General features: G+C 47.5%; 1 protein-coding gene across 2 annotated transcripts in view; it reads right to left on the bottom strand.

Annotated features, from left to right (window-relative positions):
- LMNA (lamin A/C) overlaps positions 1-14,776 on the bottom strand; it is a 50,786-nt gene extending 36,010 nt beyond the window's left edge. For both annotated transcript variants that reach the window (XR_014542395.1, XM_083590159.1), the window contains exon 1: positions 14,096-14,776. Coding sequence is in view for 1 of the 2 variants with exons in the window: in XM_083590159.1 (XP_083446285.1) it covers positions 14,096-14,445 (350 nt within the window). In the remaining variant the exon portion in view is untranslated. The remainder of the gene's footprint in view (positions 1-14,095) is intronic.
- Between the last annotated feature and the right edge of the window lie 8,021 nt (positions 14,777-22,797).

Genomic DNA, 22,797 nt, shown 5'->3' with positions numbered 1-22,797 from the left:
ATCAAGAAGATCAACTGAAAGAGGTGTGGGAAAAGGAGACAACAGGGCAGATAGATAGTCAAAGCTGGAGAGAAATATGGGAGAATCGTACGTTGAAAATGTTGTCCATAAGAAGAAAATTATTATAAATTAGTTTGGAGGTGGTATTTAACACCAGTCAGATCAAATCAAATAAACAAGGAATATTCAGTGTTATGTTGGAGGGGATGCTAGGAAACCAGGAATTATGCTGGCATGTGGTGGGGGTATAAACATGTACAATTTTTCTGGCAAAGGGTATTTAAGGAGATAACAGAAATCACTGGGTTAAAGCTGACCAAAAGTCTATAGATAGCATTATCAATTTACGATGGGGTGGAAGATTTGCAGGCTATGAAGGACTTGCTTGCAAATTTATTGATAGCTGCACAAATCATTATAGCTAGGAAGTGGAAGGGGCAAGCAGAATATAAAATGGAAGAATGGTATAAAGAGGTGTGGGATATAGCTATTAATGATAAATTAACGTGGGCCATTAAGGTAAGACAGGGAATATGCAGGAGAAATGATTTCGAGGAGATATGGAAGGTGTTTGTAGAATTTGTACTGTTAAAACAGAAAGGGGTCAAACTATCACAAGAGGTGTTGAAATTTTGGGAGGATGGATAGTTACAATGGAATGGCCTCGGTGGTGGGGTGCACATTTTTATTCTTATTTATTTATGATTATTAGTTTGTCAAAATAAAATAATAAAAATTAAAAAGCACTGTAGTGCCACTTTAAACAGTTATAGCTTCCCCCAAAGAATTCTGGGTGCTGGAGTTTGCTACGGGTGTTAGGAGTTGTTTGGAAGAGTAGTACTCCCACAGTAGTTTAACAGTTTAACAGGAATTCTCTTCACAAGGAATTCCAGGAACCATAACTCTGAGTGAAACAGGGGTCCTTAAACACCTCTTGGCAAACTACAGCTCCCAGGATTCTGGGAAGGAAGCCATAGCTGTTTTAAATGGTATCAAGGTGCTTCAAAATATATGGTGTGACAATGTCAAGGAGAGACTGAAAACACTCACCTGTGGTGGCATTGCTGCTTCCTACAGAATTTCTCTGCTCAGTTTACCATCACCACCTTCTCTCCCTTGTCACAGATTCTGGAAGCTCTGCCAAGATAGTTTAACCTCCCACTTCCTTTAAAACTGCTTAATGCAGGTTTTAATGCAGCAGACTTTCAACACCACCACCTTTGCATCACAACACCAGACCAGTATTAGAAACTGAGATATGAAATCTAGGAGCTAAATGGCACCTTAAATCCAGGGTTATGGGCGCAACAACAGAATGACTAGGCGCACTTCCCCCCGGCCTCCCATAACCAAAATACAAAGCTGAAAATGAATGAACTGCAGCTAAAATATTATGTTCATTTTTCCACATGCTCTAGTCCTTCCCCTGCCCACCCCCCAAATATTCTTAAGATGGTCAGTCTCTTCTTCAGTCTTCAGAGAGTACTGTAGCTGGAAGTGGCGAGGCAGAAAAAGTCCCCCCTTTCCTTCCAGTCTGAGGTTTTAATCAGAAATCTTAGGCGCAGTACTGTGCCCAGAGCTCAGAAACGGTTCGTGCTAATGAAATTCCCTGTTGCAAAATGCGCCTACAACAATGGGAGTTTTGAACACTACACCAGACTACATTTGGTTGTAGGAAGAGGTCTTAGGTGACATCCATAACACCATACATTTAAAGCACACAGATGCCTTCAAAGATACCCGGGAACTGTAGTTTACAATTCACAGCTGCAGCTCCCAGCACCTTTAGCAAAGTACAGTTGCCAAGATTACTTGGGAGAAGCTGGGTGCTTTAAAGGTGCTTTTCATGTATGGTGTACAGGCTCTTTGGAGAAATGAGACAGTTCATCTGCACAACTCTGCATGAGCCAGACCGCTCCTTAAGAGCTTTCCAATGTGGAAAAAGAAAAAGAAAAATCAACACGCTCCGAGAGCTCAAACTTCTGCAAGAAAGCCTCTCGCAGCCAATTGGCTCATTCAAACCCAGCAAGAGAGCAGAGTCCGTTTCTGCGGGAAGGAAGCATGCTTGTCCCATGCGTCACACAGGGGAAAAAATCACCCCAAAGGGAGCGAGAGCCTCAATAAAGAGCCTCAAACCCAATAAAGCTTTTGGAATGCAAGAAGTCCCGGGTTCAAGCCCCAGGTAATGCTGGGGAGGTCCCCTGGAGAGTCAGCATGGCCCTTACTGAGATAGTTGGGCACTTGGTTTGACTCCATATAAGGCAACTTATTGTGTTCGCCACGGACGGGGGGGAAAAGAATCACATCAGTTTGGGGCAGGAATGGCAAAAGCTCTGAAATAGGTAATACAACATTTCTGTTGCCTTTCAAAGGATGCAGATATTGGGGTGGGGTGAAAACTGGTCTTCCTGCAGTTTACCTTACATAGCCTACACTGTCTTAGGAATGGCTACCTTCTGCTCCAAGTAGGTAAGCCACCATTCACCATGCATAGAACCTCCTTGTCCAGAGGCACTGTACCTCTTTAGTTCTAGGTGCCAAGAGACCAACCTATTGACCCCAGCATGTCCTGCTGGGCAGCACCCACAATGTGCTATTATTATGAGTTGCATTTGGATCCCATTTTCTCTCCAAGGAGCTCAAGGTGGCATTCATGGTTCTCCCCCTTCCTCAATTAATACCCAGAGCAAGCCTGCAAGGTAGGTTAGGCTGAGATGCAGCGATTTGACCCCTGGTCTCCCAGGTCCTAGTAGTACGTGTCCCATTATAGAAGAGATTGAGGGACCTGTGTCCCCTGCCAGGTATTTTGGACTGCAACTCCCAGCAAACGCATCAAGGACAGCCATGCTGGCTGGGGCTGATGGGAGTTGAGGTCCAAAACATTTAGAGGTGCATGTGAGGTTGGGGGAAGCTGTCATCCATTATAATGCTGTATCCCCATCCTATTAAGCCTCCTGAACAGAACAGACCCACGAGCCATTCAAACAAAGAAGCAGCTGGAGGCACGATTACCTGGAAGGGCTGGCCAATAGTGCGAGTCTCGGGCCCAGCTCCTTGCAGGCTGCAAAACATCCCAGAGGGATGAGCTTCTTCTCCCAGGCTTCCGCATACAGATGCCAACCTCCAAATTCAGTGTCACGTTAATTATGGGGGAAATCTGTTGCAGGTAGCAAAAATGTGACACAGAAGCAGCTGCTGTCACTTCACAACACTTTCAGGCTTTTGCAAACTACTCATGGCCTGCTTCCAAGCATTTCCAAACAACAAAAAAGGCTGGAAGCTTTTTAAAAACAAACTTTTTCGAAACTCAGCAGAGGTCTCAGGAAGTTTCTCTGTGCAGGTGGGAGCAAAATCTCATGATATGCAGTGCATGGTATTCCACCAGCTCTCTGTTCTTCTCTCCACATAAAGAGAGATAAAGATGAGGGAACCACGATGGGGAGGGAACCTGCCCCAAGATAATGCTGGCGAGCCTGTCTGCTCCAACATTTATTCTTCCAGGGAGAACGGTCTGAATGCATTCACACCTTTATAATGAGAACTGCAATCTTGGCTTTAACAAGGAGCTGGGACTCTCAGAAACCAAAACAACCGTTCTGTTCTCAGGGCCACACAGAAGATGGAGAATCATCAATGACCTTCTGGAACTACGGAGTCAAAATAAGGGACTCGTTGGCTATGATCTGAGCTCTCTTCCCATGCTGGGATTAATATTTTTTTAGAGTGAGGATGACATGTTAAAGACCCACATTCTGCAAAACTTAGTAAGCGTGGATGCAACCCAAAGGGGTAATGAGAAAGGATCTCAAGAATTGCACTCAGACATTTCTGTCTCTCTGAAAAGGTTAATAGGCACAGCTTTGAAGAATGGAGGAGTCAGAAAACACAAGAAAGCTCTCTCTACACCCCCATCCCACCCCATCCCCGGCCCCTCTCTCCTCTTCACCCGCTGAAACGTGAGGGCAGCAGATCCCTGGTAAAGAACTGGCTGTTCCAAAGTGTGGTTTTGGATGCAAGGGGAAGAAAGCAGAAGGAATCAATTAGGATCTGAACAAGAGCCCCACCCAAAAGCCATCGAGGAAGCTGCTCAGGCAAGGACTGGGAGAGCTACAAACTGCTTTTTTATTTTGTATATTTTATTTATTACTACTACTACTATTACTACTACTCTATTATTGTTAGTAAAAGGTTGGTTTCCTCGTTTCCTGCTATTTGTCATGGGCAAATAACTACCCTGATTTTGTCTATGTCTGGGAGAAGGGGGCATTCAGGAGGTTAACTTTTTAAAATAATGTAGCTCCTGTACCAGCTAATAAATTTTATTGACTGTGTTGGGAGGACGCAGACTACATATTACACTTGCTACAGAACCACTGTAACTCGGGCAAGCAGCGCCATGGCACCCAAATGCGTCACAATGAATTCTTAATGGCTTTGGTGAATTATTAAATGAAGAGCAGCATCAAACAGGAGGCAGAGCAGGGGAGCGGCTGCTTAACCCTCTCCTCACAGTTCCTTCATGCCCCAAGATCTAGCCCCCTACGCTGGCTGCTTTTGCCCCTGCAGGGCTCCAGCTGAATGCTTAGGGCTAAAATATGCATCTGAAACCCTGGCATGGGGAAGAAGGGTTGAAGGAATGAGCAGAACAGCAGCCAATAGGAGAAAAATTAAGCATCGCCCTCACCCTACCGCTCCCAAGGGTTACAGCCTCCCAAGGGTGCTTTTCTTTCTTTTCTTGTATAATTCAAAGGAACTTCCTAGACCTCCCTTGCTTCTTCCCATTCATTCCATGTGTCTAATATAACTCACATAGGGGTGTTATTTTAACACCAATTGTGGGCAGATATTAACACCAATTGTAGGCAGTAGGTACTATCATGTTCCTTGTCTTGGAGCAGCAGTTGTTCTCAGAAAAAGTGCAAACTGGATTCATTGTTAAATTAAACAGACAACCGCTTTCCAGGTTTTCTGACTGGGATCTCTCATAGACCTACTTGGAGATCTTGGGAATTAAACCAGGGACCTTCTGCATGCGAAGCTGATGTTCTGCCACAGAGCTATGGCCCTTTGCTGCCAGTGGTGTAACAGAACCTGGGGGGAGCAAGTTCTGAAACTGCGGCAGGTGAAGCTACCTGAGAAGGGCTCCTGTGAGTGATGCCTTGGCCCGATGGCACACATGCAGCCTCATTCTATTGTCTATATAAAGGAAGAGAACGGGGCCCTGGGCTCAGAGAAACCTCAGGGATGAAAAGGTGACAAGTGCTTTGAGGAATTTATTCTTGGCATGAAAATAAATAGGCAGCATCAAGGCTTTGTGAGGGAAGGTAAACAAGAGACACAGAAACAGCAGCTTCCTAAAATTGTGGTATGGCAATGGCGGGATGATATTTTGTCAAGGTTCCTGGCATGTAAGAGGGAAGGAAATGCACAATCCAAACCAAAGTTTTGCATAGGGGAACCATTCCTTCCCACAGGATTTGGTTTTCAGCGGCTGAATTCCCCCACCCATGACCGGCCATATTTGCCCCAGAATGCACTCAAGGCATTGGATTATGGATTCAAACTGCCAGCAAAGAGATTTCGCCAAGCCCATCGTTGCGGCTGAATGTCACGTTTCACCTCTCTGAGGAAGGAGGCGCCAGAAGGGGCACTGGAGGGAACAAACACACACACGAACACACACACAACAACCAACCCGCTTTGCTTAAAAACGGCACGTGAACAGGCAGGATCTTGGATTGCCAGCAACAAGCCACCAAGAATCCCAAATCCTTGGAATAAACGCTTCTTGCCGGAGCAGAAGGGCGTTGGCCACAGCCATGAGTCAGAAACGGTTCTGGCACAGAGTGCCAAGCATGTGCTCCGCCCTTTCAAATCCAAACCGCTGGCTGGTTTCTATGAAGTGGCCAATCCAGAGCTTCCACAGCAGCATCCCTAGTTCCCATTGGCTCACTAGAAGATGCCGAGAGCAGGGGCTGATGGGAAGCCTCACCCGTTAGGCACACGTGAGGGGTGCAGGGCTGCCCCAGCTTTGTCTGTAGCCATTTCTGCCTGGGGACTGGCGTGAGCCTTGAAGTGCCATGCCTTTACCAGGCTCCCCTGCTGCCTAGCTTTCATACTTTTCCAGGCTCCCTTACTGCCTTGGCTTTTAACATGCATCCCGGTGAGGTTTCTAGGAAGGCAGAGTACGTAGCACATAAAACCCATTCACTCTTTACTATGGGGAGGAGATTAGAATCCAGAGTAGCACATAGAGATGCAGGTTCCAATCCTGACAGCCTTGTCCAAATCATGCACTCCAGTCCTAAACTACTTTGCAGGGTACTTGTAAAGACAAATGCAACTTTATACACGCAGGGCATGATGCAAATTTATTCAGTGTTGCTCTAACCTGCTACAGATACCCAAGAGGGGAAAGGGTGCATCTTGCACTGATCAGCTTCCCTGTAGAATCGCGGCACTCACCCATGCCCACAAACCACAAGCTACGGGGCCTTTCCTGGGCTTTTTACATCTGTTGCAGGCAATTGCATTTTAAAGAATGTCACACATTCCAGGTAGAATTTTGTAAAAAGGTGACACGTGTGCAATCAAGACAAACAGAAGAAGGTGCCTCTTATCAGGTCCGGCCAGTGGCCCACCATGCCTGGAATTGTCTATTCTGCCTGACAGCAGCAACGATGGCTTTCCGGAGCATAGCTCGGTGGTTTGCATGTCCCATGTTCAATCCCTGGCATCTCCAGGTAGGGTTGTAAAAGAGCCCTGTTGGAAACCCAGGAGCGCCACTACCCAGTCAGTGTAGACAACAATGAGCTAGATCAGGATCTCCAGCTGTTTTTGGACTACAATTCCCACCATCCCTGACCACTGGGTCCTGCAAGCCGAGGATTATGGGAGTTGTAGTCCAAAAACAGCTGGTGACCCAAGTTTGGGAAACCCTGAGCTAGGTGGATCAATGGTCTAACTCTGCATGAGGCAGTTTCCTGTGTTCCACTTCTGTTTTGAGATCCAGCTGAACCATGGAAAACTTGTATTCTACCACCAAGCTTCAGGCCATTCCATACATCATGCTGAGCAAACAAAGCCACATAGGGGAGGGTCTGATAAACAGCAATTGGTGGTAAGAGTCAAAGTCTGACTTACATACAAAGCTAATTTATTTCAGTATCACTGCCCACCCACACCAACACAAGGCATTTCTGGCAAATCGACAGCCTGAGAACAGGGGCGGGAGTTGAGGAGCAGCCAGCTTCATCAGGTTTAGTAAAACTTCCTTGCCTGCTCACCTGGAAACAATCCTTACTCGCCACAGGTGAGCAAGCAAGTGGTTATAATATGAGCACAATATACCTGGATATCAGATGCTGGGGATAGACAAGAGGAAGCCACACACCCTTTTATGCCCAGCATATAAACTCCCTGGACACTTCTGGCTAACCACTGCTGGAAACAGAAGGCTGGGCCTTTGGACCGAATAGAACAAGGCATTCAAAGTACAGGGCACATGGCCCTAAGATTTAAGGGGAGCCTGGAACCTGATTCAAGTGTTAGGGCTCAAGGCATAGAGCATGCCAACAAAGAAAAAGTGCCTCTGAGCATACATGAACAAATTTTTGCTCCCCACCAAGTTAACTACAAAGCTCCTTTAGAACCACAGGGGCTCTGTTGCTGCAGCAAACCTGCTCAGCAACTCTGGCCTCTCTCCAGGCTGTTTAATGACAACTCAGCCTATGGCTGTTTGGAGCTTCCTTGTGTTCCTTTCTTGTAGCTCATACCTGGACGTGCCCACAAAAGTCCTCCAAGAACACAGTCCTCCAGCACAGATCATAGATCACAGAATTGTAGAGTTGGAAGGGACCCCAAGAATCATCTAGTCCAACCCCCTGCAATGAAGGAATATGCAGCCAATATGGGAATCGAAGCTGCAACCTTGGCATTATCAGCACCACGCTCTAAGCAACTGAGCTGCTGGTCTGACTCTCTAGGCAACCAAGAACTCTGGCAGCGAGTGGTTCGCCAAGATATAACTTGTACTGGCCTGTTTGGGAGTCCTGGTCACCTCATTTGCCAGCCACTGCTCAAGGGGGCTATTCTGACTAAATGGCGATGTCGCCAAAGGGGAAGGGTCAGTCAAGAAATGTTGCGGGGGTGGGAATTACCTTAAGGAAGCGGAAGATCAGTGTGGCCACAGGGAAGATCTCAGGAATGGGTGGGGGGCTGTGTGTGGTGCATTGTGGTGTTAAGGTAAGCAAGAGCGTTGGGGAGACTATCCGCTGTTATAGGGAAGAGCTGCAAAGAAGCTCATTTTTTTTACCGAGTCAAAAATTAAAGATTAAAAACTAGCATGATCCGCTGTGTATCTGTCACTGCACTCTAACTGGGACAGATGTCTCCCATTTGTGCCCTGGCACAGGTGGGTATTTCAACATGATCAAAGTTACAATGGGCTATTGATTATGGCAAGGGTGGCCAGTGGCGTAGCGTGGGGGGTGCAGGGGGGGCCGGCCGCACCGGGCGCAACATCTGGGGTTAGGGCAAATCCATGGGTTAGGGGGCGCAAATCCACGGGTTAGGGGACGCAAATTACTTGCCTTGCCCCGGGTGCTGACAACCCACGCTACGCCACTGAGGGTGGCTAACCTCTCACCCAGGAGGGAGGCCTGATGCAGACCCCCAAGACCCAACTGATTTGGCAGTGGCAAAAAGGTAAGAAAAATTAAAGTGGGCTCCTCTCCACTCAGCTACTTGATGGAGAATGCCAGAATATGTGCTTGTCGCCCAGTCCTGATGTATTTGCTTCTGGTTCTCATGGTCACAATGATAAGCTGGATAAAGCTAACAAAAGCATCAGAAACTAGGGGCACGCCAGCCTCGAAGAGACAGACCACATCCTACCCGGCTTCCTAACCGCGGGAACCATTTGTTTGCCTCTCTGCTTTCAAACAAGAGTCTTGGACAACAGTTAAGAGAAGAAAATCAGCTGCACAAAGCTGATAGTTGCCTTGCCAGGGTGCAAGCCGAGTCTGGGTGGCAGAGATACCGAGTGGCTGTTTCCACCCAGTCTCCAGATTAATGTACTCCTGGATATTATTGAATGCCTACTTGTATGCCCTGTTGCACTCTGTGGGGCCTAGCATGCAATGCAAGTAAGGCACCCTAACTACTAAAAAGTCACTCCGAGGGGGATCCACTGGCCAGTCAAAAAGAGAGAAAATCCATTCCTGAGACAGGGCAAGTGCAATGCAAAACTGATATTCTATTATTATTATTATTAACCACCAAATATCAGAGTGCAAGGCACAAACGGAAAGGAACTGAAAGCTGGTGAATCAAGAATTCTAGAGACTCCAATGCGAGCGATATGTTCAAAGGGGAAACAATTGTTACGAATGGGGAGACTTCGTCACGCAGCATGCTTTGATCTTTGTAAAAGCTATCACTAAAAGGGGAACAGCTTGCAAGGTAGAGGACTTTGCTTCTGACCACAGGCGGGGCCCTCCAGCCGCCTCACCCCCACACAATGTCTAGCTCTCTCCCCCCCCCCCAGCTCCGCCGGGGAATTTCTATTTGTCCTTCGAAATCAATGAATTACGATTGTAGTTTCCCTTCGGCTGACTCACACTGCCTCTTGTTTGCAGTCTCAAAACATTTGCTGCCTCCCCTGGCAACCGCTATTGCCGAGCTATTGCCGAGCTGTCGGACGAGGCAGGCAGGCAAACAGGTTAATTGCAAAGGAAAACCTTTTGCAACCAGCCTTGCAAAAACAGAAAGACAGGTAGCCAGCGCCCCACGGGAGGAGACGCAAAAGGGCCCCATGTGCTGCTGTTTGTGGCACAAAGCACACGGTTGTCAAGACCCGACGCGTGGGCTACAAAGCCTGCCTGCTTCTGGGGCACAGCACAATGGCTGACAAAATAGACACCTGGCAGCTAGACGGGACTTCCAAAAATATTTCCTGCTGCTCCGAGTTTGTCTACTGCTACAGAAGAGAGGCAAAGCTACAGAACATTCAAGTGCAGTTGACAACAACTGTTTCTTTTCGCATTAGTTAAATTGTAGTTAAGCACAGGAGCATATTAAAGAAGTGGCAACTGTGGTTAGACGCCCCATGAAACACACCGAACTGCTATCAAGCCATAATCTGAGGCTTGCAGTATGAATCATATCAGCTACAGCATACCAATGCCGATGAATCTTCAACCAGGTTGGGGGCAGAGGAGAATAAAAGACACACCTGTAATGTCCCTACCTCCTATTTCTCAAGTGAACATGCAGCTCCCTGTGCTTCTCCCAGGGATGGAAAGGGGTTAGTTTAACCTCTGCTTTGCTAGTAAAACTGAATTACTGTGTGGCGAAATGATGCATGTCTAAAATGTGTGTCACCAACATGAAAAGTTTGGAAGCTCTGCAGTAAGGGATATTAAGTCCTACAGCTCACTTGGGGTGATCAGGAATCAACACCAGATGACCAGGCAGGTCTTTATAAAAGCTTGACCAGAAAGAATGGGTTTATGCAGGCAAACAAGCCAGCAAAAACCCTTGCGCTGCGGCAACTTGGGTGGAATTAACTGCAAACCATTCCTTGCCCTGTCTCTGTCTCTGACTATTATTATTACAGTGGTACCTCAGGTTACATACGCTTCAGGTTACATACTCCGCTAACCCAGAAATAGTGCTTCAGGTTAAGAACTTTGCTTCAGGTTGAGAACAGAAATTGTGCTCTGGCAGCGCAGCAGCAGCAGGAGGCCCCATTAGCTAAAGTGGTGCTTTAGGTTAAGAACAGTTTCAGGTTAAATACGGACCTCCGGAACAAATTAAGTACTTAACCCGAGGTACCACTGTATTATTATTATTATTATTATTATTACTATTTCAGTTGTCATTCACACAGTGCATTTCAAATCTGTAAAATGCTTTGCAGACATTGTTTTAATAACCTGCACCACAGCCTTATCAGATAGAAATATTGGCCTATCATCCCAATTTGGCAGATGAGGGACCAAGCTAAAGACCAACTAAGGCTGCAACTCTGAGCACAGACAGCTGGGAGCAAACCCCTCTGAAATAAATGGGGCTTAGATGTGAAAATTAAACGCATGTGGGTCTGGGCTGCAAGGCCACCCAGGGAGCTTGAGTCACAACCTGGGAAGTTCATCTGAGTACTTCAGAGGTAATCTGAGGCAAGGCAGATTCACCCGCCTTCCCCAGCTGGTGCCCTCCAGATGTCTGGAACTACAACTCCCATCGGTGCTGCAATGGCTGCACTGACTGGGGCTGATGGGAGTTGTAGTCCAAAACATCTGGAGGGTGAAACAGGCTGGGGAAGGTTATCTTGGGTAATCTGCAACTTTTTCCTGGTATGCTACATGCATGCAATTATGAAACTTATGTTCAGGCTTGGTTTTGAAGTGCTTTATGGAGCACTTGCAAGTGGTGGGGAATGCAGCCTCCCCCCCCCCAAATGCCCACATAAAGAGCAGCCGCTCAGCACCTAGTGCTGCAGCCTTTTCAAATGATTCTGCCACTCATGGCACAACAGACCCATGATCTAAATGGAGACAGGCTCGCATTGCCATTGAGATGAGCACAAAGTTATCTAAAGCGGGATCTGCAATGGGACACATGCAGGTTAAATATAAAACTGAGCTGCATGCAGGCGGCATCTGCAAAAGGCATTATTTCTGGGAAAGGGACTCTGCAATTTACTCAGAAAGGACCCAACGACTCACCTCCCCCACCCTCACTTCTAAGGCTTCTCAGCAAAGGCTAGGAAGCCACAGCAAAGCTAAAAGCTGTAGGAAAATGAGACTGGCCTGCAGACTTTGGCATAAGGCTGCTGTAGCCTCCACACTCCCTGCTGCCTATTAGAGTTCAGTTACCTCCTGAAGCCGAATACTGGCAGGGAAGGCAGGAGGAAAGAGGGTACAGTTGTTCAGCATGCAAGCACAGCACTATCAAACCATGCAGGGCAGAACACAGTTACTACAGCTGCACCTTTGTTCCTTTAAAACAAAAAACCTCCATGTTGAGTTTTGAAGTTCCTAGTCCTTCTGGTTCAAGAGCAAAAAAACAAAAACAAAAAAACAAAGAAACATAACAAAACTCAGCACTGAGAGAACACAAAAAACTATTTAGAAACTAGAGGTGGTGAGGGGGGGGGAGGACTGCTACTCGCTATAGTTCCTGCTCCTTTGCTATGACCACCAGATCTTCCCCTCTGCACAGCCTGTTTCTCTGCAAGTCTGAACTCACATTCTCCAGCACATGCCTAAGAAACGTGGAGGAGATGCATTCCCCACCCCCGGGCCCACCACAAAAATGCAGCCAACGCACAGTAACTAAGCGTGTGGCGCAATCTGCCCAATGTGCACAATTTATTCCAGTTGCAGAAATTTAGGATGAGCAGAGTGGAAAAAATATATAATCGCATAATTCCTCCACCACACCCGAATCGACTATTTGAGCCAACACAGAAAAGGCTGCGTAGGAAAAATCTAAAACGGAGACAATGAAGGTCAGAACGGGCGCAAATTCAGCAAGCAGTTTGTTAAATCAGATGCACCCCTGGATGGAAAAGGGTTCAGCTTGAGTAAAAGTGGTCATAGGTGGGCACTTCAGAACGGAATGTTCTCCTCTCCAACCACCAGAGCAGCAAACATAGTTTGGTTCTACTGAAGATAGAACTTGCTAAGCTTAGAAGTCCAGGGAATCCTCCAAGAGAATGAAGGGTGTGCCTTGATAAGAGAAGCACCTATCCCACAGTCTGCCCCAAGAGCTTGCTGACATTTCCTGGGGCCCCCAAACCCAATGGTGATCTGCCACACAGAGGTTTTTGGCAAACCACTCAGACAATTCATAAGACAACCACATATACAAATAGTCCTTGCCCAATTTGGAGTGGAGACTAAGCTGTGTATACACACTCTCATTCAAGTCTGCACTCAATGCGCTCCTAGCTGCTGGTAAGGGAAGCGGTGTGCGCACAACACGAGCCACAGCCCATATCTATCCTGAAGTTTCTTGTGAAATATTGCATTTTAATGCACTTTCCCCCAAACCAGCTTGGCTCCAAATTGAGAAAACAAATGACCCAGCTGTGTTTTAAGCCAGCTTGAGTTGTTTTCAACCAAGCCTTACTCAGAGTGAACCCATGGAAATTAATGGAGCCACCTCAGCAATGCCCATTCATTCCAATGGGATAGGCAACGTGGTGCCCTCCAGATGTTCTTGGACTAGAACGCCCATTGTTCCTCTCCACTGGCCATGCTGACTAGGGCTGACAGGAGCTGGAGTCAAACATCTGGAGAGCACCACACTGAGGACCCCTTAATCTGGTCAACACAAGGAGGGGGAAATTTATGAAATCTTAATGGAGACTATTATGCGTGGCCTCATTGCCGGCACCAAAGCCATCCCCTGTGCTTGCTCCCCAATGCACCCAAAACCAGGACATGGATACAAAATATTAATTTTGATGGCATTGGTGGAAATTTAAGAGTTTTTAAAAAAATTCTGATTACTCCAAGATATTCTGAACAGAACACAGCTACAGTGCCAAGGAGAATAAAGCTGGGGTCCTTGCCCCCAGCTCCCTTTCGAAGTTTGGGGGGATCCATCCAACTATTGTTTAAGATACACTGGCCACATACCACAGAGATAAACTTTCCACTGCCAAACTGGGAATTCCAGGCAGCCGCGACAGATACCACAATGCCAACCGCACAACCAATTGCCCACAAAAGAGGAAAAGAAAGTGCTCATTGTCAAGCCTGAACGTGGGCTTGGGGAAGAATATGCCGCCTCCTCCTGTGCCCACAACAGAGTCGCAGTCTTCCCAGCTGGAGAATGACATTCTTTGCCCTCCCAGCTCATATGATGGCTGCCAGCTTCCATGCCCGCTTTGGTCCCTGCCCAAAATCCTTGTGGGCCACCATCCACTGGGCTTACGCTTTTGACGCAATCCTGACTACGGACTCCAAATCGTGCAGAGGTGTTTGTGGGATTTTCTCTTTTCTTTTTTAAGGGGGGGGGGAGCTGAGGAAAACGCTGTTTGGACCAAGGAGGGTACCCTCCACCCCCTTCCCGGGCGCCCTACCTGGCCTTCAGCTCCTTGAACTCCTCGCGGACTTTGCTCAGCTCCAGCTGGAGGCGCGCCCGCTCCTTGGCCACCGAGTCGAGCGTCTTGCGGGCGTCGGCCAGCTCCGCCTCGTAGGCCGACTTGATGCCGGTGACCTCGCGGCTCACCTCCTCCTCGGACTCGGTGATGCGCAGCCGGAGCCCGGCGTTCTCGGACTCGAGGGAGCGCACCTTGTCGATGTAGATGGCCAGGCGGTCGTTCAGTTCCTGCAAATCCTCCTTCTCCTGCAGGCGGGTGATGCGGGCCGGCGAGAGCGGGGTCGAGGTGCCACCGCTCCGGGTGCTCCTCTTCTGGCCGGGGGTCTCCATGGCGCAGGCGGGGGTTCGGGCCCTGGCGGACGAGGAGAACGAGGGAAGCGGCGGCGGCGGCGGCGGCACTGGAGGAAGCAGAAGAATTCCAACGCACCTCGACTCTCCAAGTGACAGGCGGTCTGAGTCACGGGCTTGGAGGGCAGCTCATATAGCTTTGGGAAAAGGCGGGGGAGGCTGGGAAAGAGGAGGGGAGGGGCTAGGCAAATAGAACCAGCCCCTTATTTGCATAGTTAAAGGAAAACTGCCCAGGACTGGGTTTTCATCACATTCTCTGATGCTTCCCTTCTTCGTCCGCCTCCCTCCTCCCGATCTGCTTTGCCTTCCCCTCCGCTCAGGGAGTTTCGACGTTCCAGAGAGCAAGGAGCCTGTGTGCCTAGTGGTTAGAGCAGCCTTTTCTCAGGCGGCGTTGGAATGCAGCGCCCACCATCGCCAGCTAGCAGAGAAGGTGGTCAGGGATGATGGGAGCTGTAGTCCAACAGCGTATGCGGACCCAAGGTTGAGAAAGGCTGGGTTCGTTGGAAGGGAGCCTGAGCACCATCGAGTCCAACCCCCTGCAATGCAGGAAGATGCATGCAGCTGCCCCATACGGGGATCGAACCTGCAACCTTGGCATTAACTGCAGCATCACGCTCTGAGCTATCCCGGCCAGGGTTCGAATCCCCATTCATAGGGAAGCTCCCAGTCGCCGGCTCTCAGCCTAGCCTACCTCGCAGGGTTGTTGGGGATTAGGTGAGGAGGTAGGAGGGGGAGAACCATGTGCGCCCCCTCGAGCTCATTGGAGAATAAAAAGGTGCGGTATGGTGAATGCAACAAATAAGCGCCAGTTGTTTCTGTGTGGGTATGGGAAGCAGGAATGCAAACGGTGCAGGTCTTGCACTGAAAGGGGGTGGCGAACCAGTCGAAGCGCAAAATATCTAGAGGACAGCACGGTTGGCGGGGAGTGCTACTCTGGATCTCCCCACTCCAAAATAAAAACAAAGAAAAATACCTTATACTGCAGCCCCAAAAGCAGGTCCACATTGCCAAAATAGATGCATCTCTGGAAACCCCCGGGAGAGCGGACCGATGTACTTACCCCTCTCGTAAAGGAGCTAAGAAGCTTTCCTTTCTCAACTCTCCACATTAAAAGAACCCATTCTCCACCCCTGACCAGTAGCAAGAACTGAAAGAGAAGTCGACTCCACGCTACAGCCGCACACCATTCATTTAAAACACTCCCAAGAGTCCTGAAAATTGTAGTTTACCTGCCACAGGGATACAGTTCCCAGCAGCCTTCACTACTGCTCCAGGATTCAGAGGCTGACAGGGCAGAGACTGTGAGTGAGTGAGAGATGTGCTTTAACTGTTGAACCTCCACAGCTGGAACAATTTGCTCCAAATTATCAGGACTCTCTCATTGCAGCCTCCATTCTGCAGCCAATGACAGTCCACGCTGGGTCAACCCTGCAAAAGGTTTCTGCCTTTCCTCACTTGGCTTGTAGGTAACCTTGAGAGGCTGCCATCTTCAGATGCTCTTGTGCGCTTTTTGGCACTGGAACGGGGCGCTGGCTGGGGGGGGGGGACAAGTGAAGCTTTAAAATTGCTTTGTCCTCAGTGCCTAAAAGATGGGGCTGGTTTAACTTGTCTAAGAGTCATTTCCCTCTCTTCAGGGACCCCCTGGGAGTTGTAGTTTTCTGAAGGGGACCAAATCAGTAATAGAAAAGGCCAGCACACTCACTAAACTATAATTCCTAGAATTCCAGGGTGGGGTGGGGTAGGGATGGTAAATCATTATATTCATCTAGTATAATTTTGGTATGCAAATATGCCTTCGCTTGGGAGAAATGGTCTCTTCACCGAGCTACAATTCCCAGAATTTCCTGGGAAGAGTGATTGGTTATTAAACCACTCAGAAAATTATAGCTCGGTGGAGGGAATAGGGAACTCCTAGCAACTCTCAGCACCCTTAACAAACTACATTTCCCAGGATTCTTTGGGGGAAGACATCGCTGCTTAAAGTGGTACCACAGTGCTTTATATGTATAGGGCAAAAGATGGAGCCTATTCAGTTTCACTAGGTTCAATGGAGCTTACATCCACATAAAGCTGTGACAAGGAGTCAGATTCCAAGCATATCCACAGCTTTGGATGCAGGGATCCAAAATCACTGCTCAAGCATAAATACACACACACACACACACACACACCTCACAGATTTAATTTGAGATCTGAGGAAAAGGGAAGTGAAAATATGAATGGCAAGGAAGTCTGGCAAAATGTTCATACGGCCTTCCCCAAAAGGAAAAGAAACAAGATGATTTACCAGGTACTGTCCTTAGTGTTATAAGAATTTTAAGTTCTTATATGTACAGTACAGATAGATGTTCATAAATGTACCAAGCAAACACATACAAATATATAAACCACATGTCTGAAACCCACAGAAAACTCCTGAAACTGTTTTCTCTCTCCCAAAATGACCTCAAATATTTCTCTGCAAGGTCTAAGGAAATGGGAAATCTCCCCATTGTCTCTTTCACAAATCCTGTCTTAAGGGCACATTTAAGATATGAATAGGGCGAGCCCAAATAATGCAATCAGTTATCATTCTCAGGTAACCTGGAAGACAGGTTTTCTGCTGTAGACCGCCTCTTCTGTGATGTAGGTATGATGTATCTGGGTGGTGGTCTTGGGCTCCAGGACAGGCCATTTAAAATGTCTATGCAAGGCACAGGTAGGCAAACTAAGGCCCGGGGGCCGGATTCGGCCCAATCACCTTCTCAATCCGGCCCGCGGATAGTCCAGGAATCAGCGTGTTTTTACATGAGTAGAATGTGTCCTTTTATTTAAAACGTATCTCTGGGTTATTTGTGGGGCATAGGAATTTGTTCATTATTTCCCCCCCAAAAAATATAGTCCAGCCTCCCACAAGGTCTGAGGGACAGTGGACCGGCCCCTACAGAAAAAGTTTGCTGACCCCTGATATAAGGGCTTGCATACCTTTGTCCTGGGTCCCTCCCCCCCTCCTGTGTGTGGGGGGGAGCACCCTGTTGCAACAGCTTTAATAAAGACCACGCTTATAGCCACTTTGCTTTTGTATATCCTAGTCTGGTCTCTGTTCATTTCCCGTCTGGTTTGAGCCTTAAAAGGTACGCTCTCTCCGAAGGTCCAGTCTTCCTTAAGAAGCTGAACCCCTTGAAGGGACCCCATTTTTATTCTTATTTCACTAGTAAACAGAGACATTTGGAAATCGTACTGTTAGGTTTCCAAGCCAGCCAGCTAGATCTTTCCTATGAGTTACAGTTCTGGGAATAAGGTGCTTTGGAGAGTTAGAATCATAAAATCATAGAACTGTAGAGCTGGAAGGGTACCTCAAGGATCATCTAGCTCAACCCCCTGCAATGCAGGAATCACAGCTAAAGAGTCCGCCACCTAATGTAGGGTTGCCCTATTTCAAAAAGCAAAAACATCAATTCCACCTTTGAAATCACAGTGGTGTCCGGGAAAATCTGGACATATGGCAGCCCTATCCTAACATTTACTCAGAATCTCCCTTCTTGTAATTTGAACCCATTGGTTCAGGTCCTCTCCTCTGGAGTTGCAGAAACAAGCTTGGATTAATTTCCCTCTTATACAAAACCCAAAGTCTTGTGGGATTGGGGAGCAAGAATTACTGGTTTACGTGCCCTTGTTTAGCTCCATAAAGTGTTCCAGAGATGCTGGGAGTTAGCAAAGAGGGGAATTCTGGCCCCCAATTTTGGTGGGGTAGGCCAGTGAATTCTGAATTGGGATACTACCAGATAAAGCCTGGTGGCAAAATTCTGATTTGGAGTTTGGGGGCAGGAGATGAAGTGGACTGGGCCAAAGGGCAAAGAAAGGGCAAAGAAATGGAAGGGATCTCCAATGTTCCAGAGAAGAAACAGATGTGATCCTGAAATTATGTCTTGAAGTGGCTGCAGAAGCTGTTTGGGGACTGGGGTGGGGTGGGGGTTGGAGGTTCTGACCCACAACTCTTGGAAAGGCCAAAAAGTAATAGACGGATCCCGGAGAGACTGAACTTGTGATTTTGAGCCCCAGAATAACTGCTTAACTTGCTTGAACTTTGTGAAAACGCCACAAACAACCCCATGTAACTGTGTGATTCACAAAGAATAACTCTGTGAAGCCCCAAGGCAAACAACCATGCAGGCAGCTGGCTGGCCGGGGAGCAGGAGAAGTTTAGGTCTATTTTCAGATATTGCTTATTTTTCCTGCAAGGAATGCTGTTAATTTGTGCTTTTTACATGCTTCTGGGGTTGGGAACTGGTGAATGATTTGTTGTTGTTAGAATTGCTCAAATAATCATTGTGTGTGAAAAATGTCTTTGAAATGCAGATTTGATTAGATATGCATCCAAGAAGGAAGAAGGAGGCTTGGAGAACTAGAGATGGTTGGAAGCAATCAGCACTCTGCTGAGTTACGAGAAATGTGCTCCCATAAACTTTTTCTGTTATTTTTCTATAGGATATTGAAATATACTTGGAGTCGAGTGTGAATTTCATGCTCTTTATTCAGCTTTAGTAGCAAACATCTAGCTATATATACATTATTTACACAGTGGGCCCTGCATGATTGGCTAATTCTGGGCTGCTCCTATAGGCCAATCAGGTTGCGGATTCACTTCCTCCAGGAGCCTGATTGGCTGCTCCTGCAGGCCAATCAGGTCGCTGATTCACTTCCACCTGGAGCTGGATAGGGTGGCTCCTACGGACCAATCAGACAGCTGCATTCTGGATCCTATTGTTCTAGGATTCAGCTCAGAACATAACAGATATTCTTATGGATTGTGCGTGGTCAGATGCACGTTTCTAAGAGGAGGATGACGTTATGAGCTGGGGGGTGGTGGCAGATCCTCCTAAAATCTAAAATTAGCAAATGTTATAATTTAGCTAATGTTTTGAGTACAGTGGAACCTTGGTTCTCGAACTTAATTCGTTTCGGAAGTCCATTCAACTCATGAAACGTTCGGAAACCAGGGAGCGGCTTCCAGTTGTCGCAGGCACCCCGGAAACAATAGCCGACAGCCGCATCGGACGCTCTGCTTCCGAAAAACGTTTGAAAACAGGAACACCTACTTCCGGGTTTTTGGCATTTGGGAGCCAATTTGTTCATCAATAAGCTATTCAAGAACTAAGGTTTCACTCTATTAAGGGAAGATGCCAGTCACAGCATAAAAATAAAGGCTATGCTGTTTTTTCCTGTTCAGGAGATCAGATGATAGAGGAGCCCCTTAAGAGACAAGGAGAGCAGAGCATTGGGCTGTTAAGGGCAATTTGACAATGCAAATAATACTTAGTGGATAGATACAGAAGGAATGGGGGGAGGAGTTTGCCAGGGTTACAGTGAGCATGATGTCACCACAGGAAAAAGTGCCTTTTGCAGGAGGCTTTTGAAATGAAGGTTTACCTGGGTGGGTGGGTGTGCTGAAAGCAGAAGGGAAAGAGTTGTTTTCTGAAAAGGCTTCCAAGGAGGATGAGGGAGCAGGCAGCACTCCATGCAGGTTGGCTGGGAGAGGCTGCAACCAGAGAACATGGCTGACCTCTGCTCTGGACCCAAGCCAGCTGGAGCAATGGGAGATGTAAAAAGAGACACTTTTCAGGTGTAATGTTCTGTACTCCCTCCATTGAAGGCTTCAGGTTGTAAATAAACCATATTTCATAAAGACACTTGGCAAACTCCTTGGTTTGTCAAGAGTGTGGTGGCATTTCAAAGGTCAGTATCTGTTGCCGCACCCAGGGCTTTTTTTCTGGGGGTACTCGGTGGTACACATACCCCTAAACATTTTGTGACTCTAAGTTTGGCCTCATTGAGGGGCAGTACAGTGGTACCTCAGGTTTAAGTACTTAATTCGTTCTGGAGGTCCGTACTTAACCTGAAACTGTTCTTAACCTGAAGCACCACTTTAGCTAATGGGGTCTCCTGCTGCTGCCGCACCACCAGACCATGATTTCTGTTCTCATCCTGAAGCAAAGTTCTTAACCTGAAGCACTATTTCTGGGTTAGCGGAGTCTGTAACCTGAAGCATATGTAACCTGAAGCATATGTAACCTGAGGTACCACTGTATTTCAATATGAGTAGGAAAATGAGAGTACCCCTGTTATGTATTGGGTTTAACACTTTTTATGTTGCAAGGCGCGTTCTAACCAATCGTATAAGTGTTGTTAGACGAACGTTCTAATGGCAAGTAAGCGCATGCACTTTCAACTGTCAACAACGGTCAGTTTTTGTTGGGGCTTTTTATTGTGAAGTCCTGTGAGTTCGGGTTTTGTTTTCCTATGAGTGAGCCATTGTTACTGATGTTACTGACAACGTTGAATAAACATAGTTGAGGAACTTAACTATGGGCTTGAGAAACGTAGTTGAGGAACTTAACTACTTGGGCTTCTGACTTTTCCGAACATTTAACATTGGCAACAAGGATGGGATGCATGAGCTCCCGCCGGCTACCAGAGGCCCAAGACCGCACCGCAGCGCCGCCGCCTGCTGCCTCACAGTAAGGGTGACCTCACCACCACGCTGGACTCAGCAAATAGTCCCGGAAATGAGACCGCACCTGCCACGTCTTCGCAACCACCCACAATTGCACAAGTGACTGCTCCAGGTCCAAGGATGGCCACCAGTCATAGTCGGCCGCCACTGGACTTCGATATGAGCCATCCTGCAGAATGGCCGCAGTGATCTGGCGGGGAGGTCCAAGAGGGTTCTCCCCGGGGGACACTGTGTACATCTGAAACTATGGGCCCGGACAGGGTTGGGTCCCAATATTATTGCCCGCTGTACAGGTCTGGTTTCCTACGAGGTAGGTTTGGAGGGGGAATTGTTTGGAAGAGACACCTTGACCAGTTCAGAGCCAGGGCACCTCCAAACACGGAACTTCAAGCGGAACCAGAGGACAGAGAAATGGGTTCTTTGGGAGATTCTGTGCCCAGGCCAGGGTGGGAACCAGACGGGTTGCTGGTGACTGAGTTACCCCAGCAGGGCGACTTCAGGCCGGAATCCTCAGTGGCTCCATCGGCAGTGACCCCTTCGGAGCTGGTCTCGCTGACCGTCCCACTCAGACCGCGGGTACTGGAGGAACCTCCTGGGTCACCCACTCTGGCACAGGAACCACAACGGTCCCAGCGGGAGCGGAAAAGGCCGGCACACCTGATGACTATGTTTGTTCCTTTTGTTAGGAAGTTGGGGGGAGGAATGTTTATGTATTGGGTTTAACACTTTTTATGTTACAAGGCGCGTTCTAACTGTCAACGGTCAGTTCTTGTTGGGGATTTTTATTGTGAAGTCCTGTGAGTTCGGGTTTTTTTTTTCCTATGAGCCATTGTTACTGTCAATGTTGAATAAACGTAGTTGAGGAACTTATACTGCCTTGGGCTTCTGACTTTTCTGAACATTTAACAACCCCTAAACATTTTTTAAGGGAAGAAAAAAGCACTGGCCGCACCCCGACTTCAATTTGCTCCTTGCCTCAGCACAACCTAGCCGTTTTGTATCCAAGAGCCCTCAATATCAAATGAACAAACGAAAGAAAGCAATTTATGCCAACTGCTGCATGCTGAAAACGCACCCACATTGCAGCGAACCCACTTTGGAAGAGTTGTTCTGTCAAGATCTCTACAGAATAAATGTCCGGGGCGGGGAGGAACTATCTCAACTACTGTAATCACAATACATCCTTCAGAAATTTTATTTAATAAGATGGTTGTGGACAAGACCTCTTTGTCCTTATTTCAATAGTGATTTTAATATTTTTGGGTGAGGGTTTGTGTGTGTGTGGTTGCGCTGTTAATGATTACAGGGACCTATGGTTCTGGATGTTCCTGGATGTTGGCACCCAGCCACGACCCCACCAAATCAAACAGCAGGTCATTATAGCTAGATATACAGCTTTTGTGCAAGATCTCAGTTTAAAAATGAAAATGAAAACCCCCCCACACAAACAGAATTGGATTTTCCAGAGACACAAGTCCCCATTTTGCCTATTGTGAAACACAATAAGGAATGGTGAAGTTTCCTCTTGCAAACTTGGATTTTCATTATTTTTTAAGGTATGCACATTCAGTCAGTGCTTTTTTGTGGCAGCACTCAAAGATGGTACAGAATACCATCACTTCTCTCTCTTTTTGTGTGCTGGCACCCATGACAACCCCCCTCCCCAGCATATGAGAATTGGCACATCATTTTTTAACACCCCCACTCCCAAAAAGCACCGCATGCAGGTACAAAACTACCTGTGCACATCCTGCCTGCCCAGAATGGGGAAAAAACAGCAGAGGGGAGGGGGAAGGAGTGACTGAGGGAAGGGAGTGAAAGAAGGGAGCAGAAACGCACCT

The sequence above is a fragment of the Podarcis filfolensis genome, assembly GCF_964270895.1.
Source record: "Podarcis filfolensis genome assembly, chromosome: 16".
In the NCBI taxonomy this organism is placed as follows: Eukaryota; Metazoa; Chordata; class Lepidosauria; order Squamata; family Lacertidae; genus Podarcis; species Podarcis filfolensis.
The sequence above is the reverse complement of the archived record's forward strand: the minus strand, read 5'-3'. Positions and strand labels throughout refer to the sequence as shown.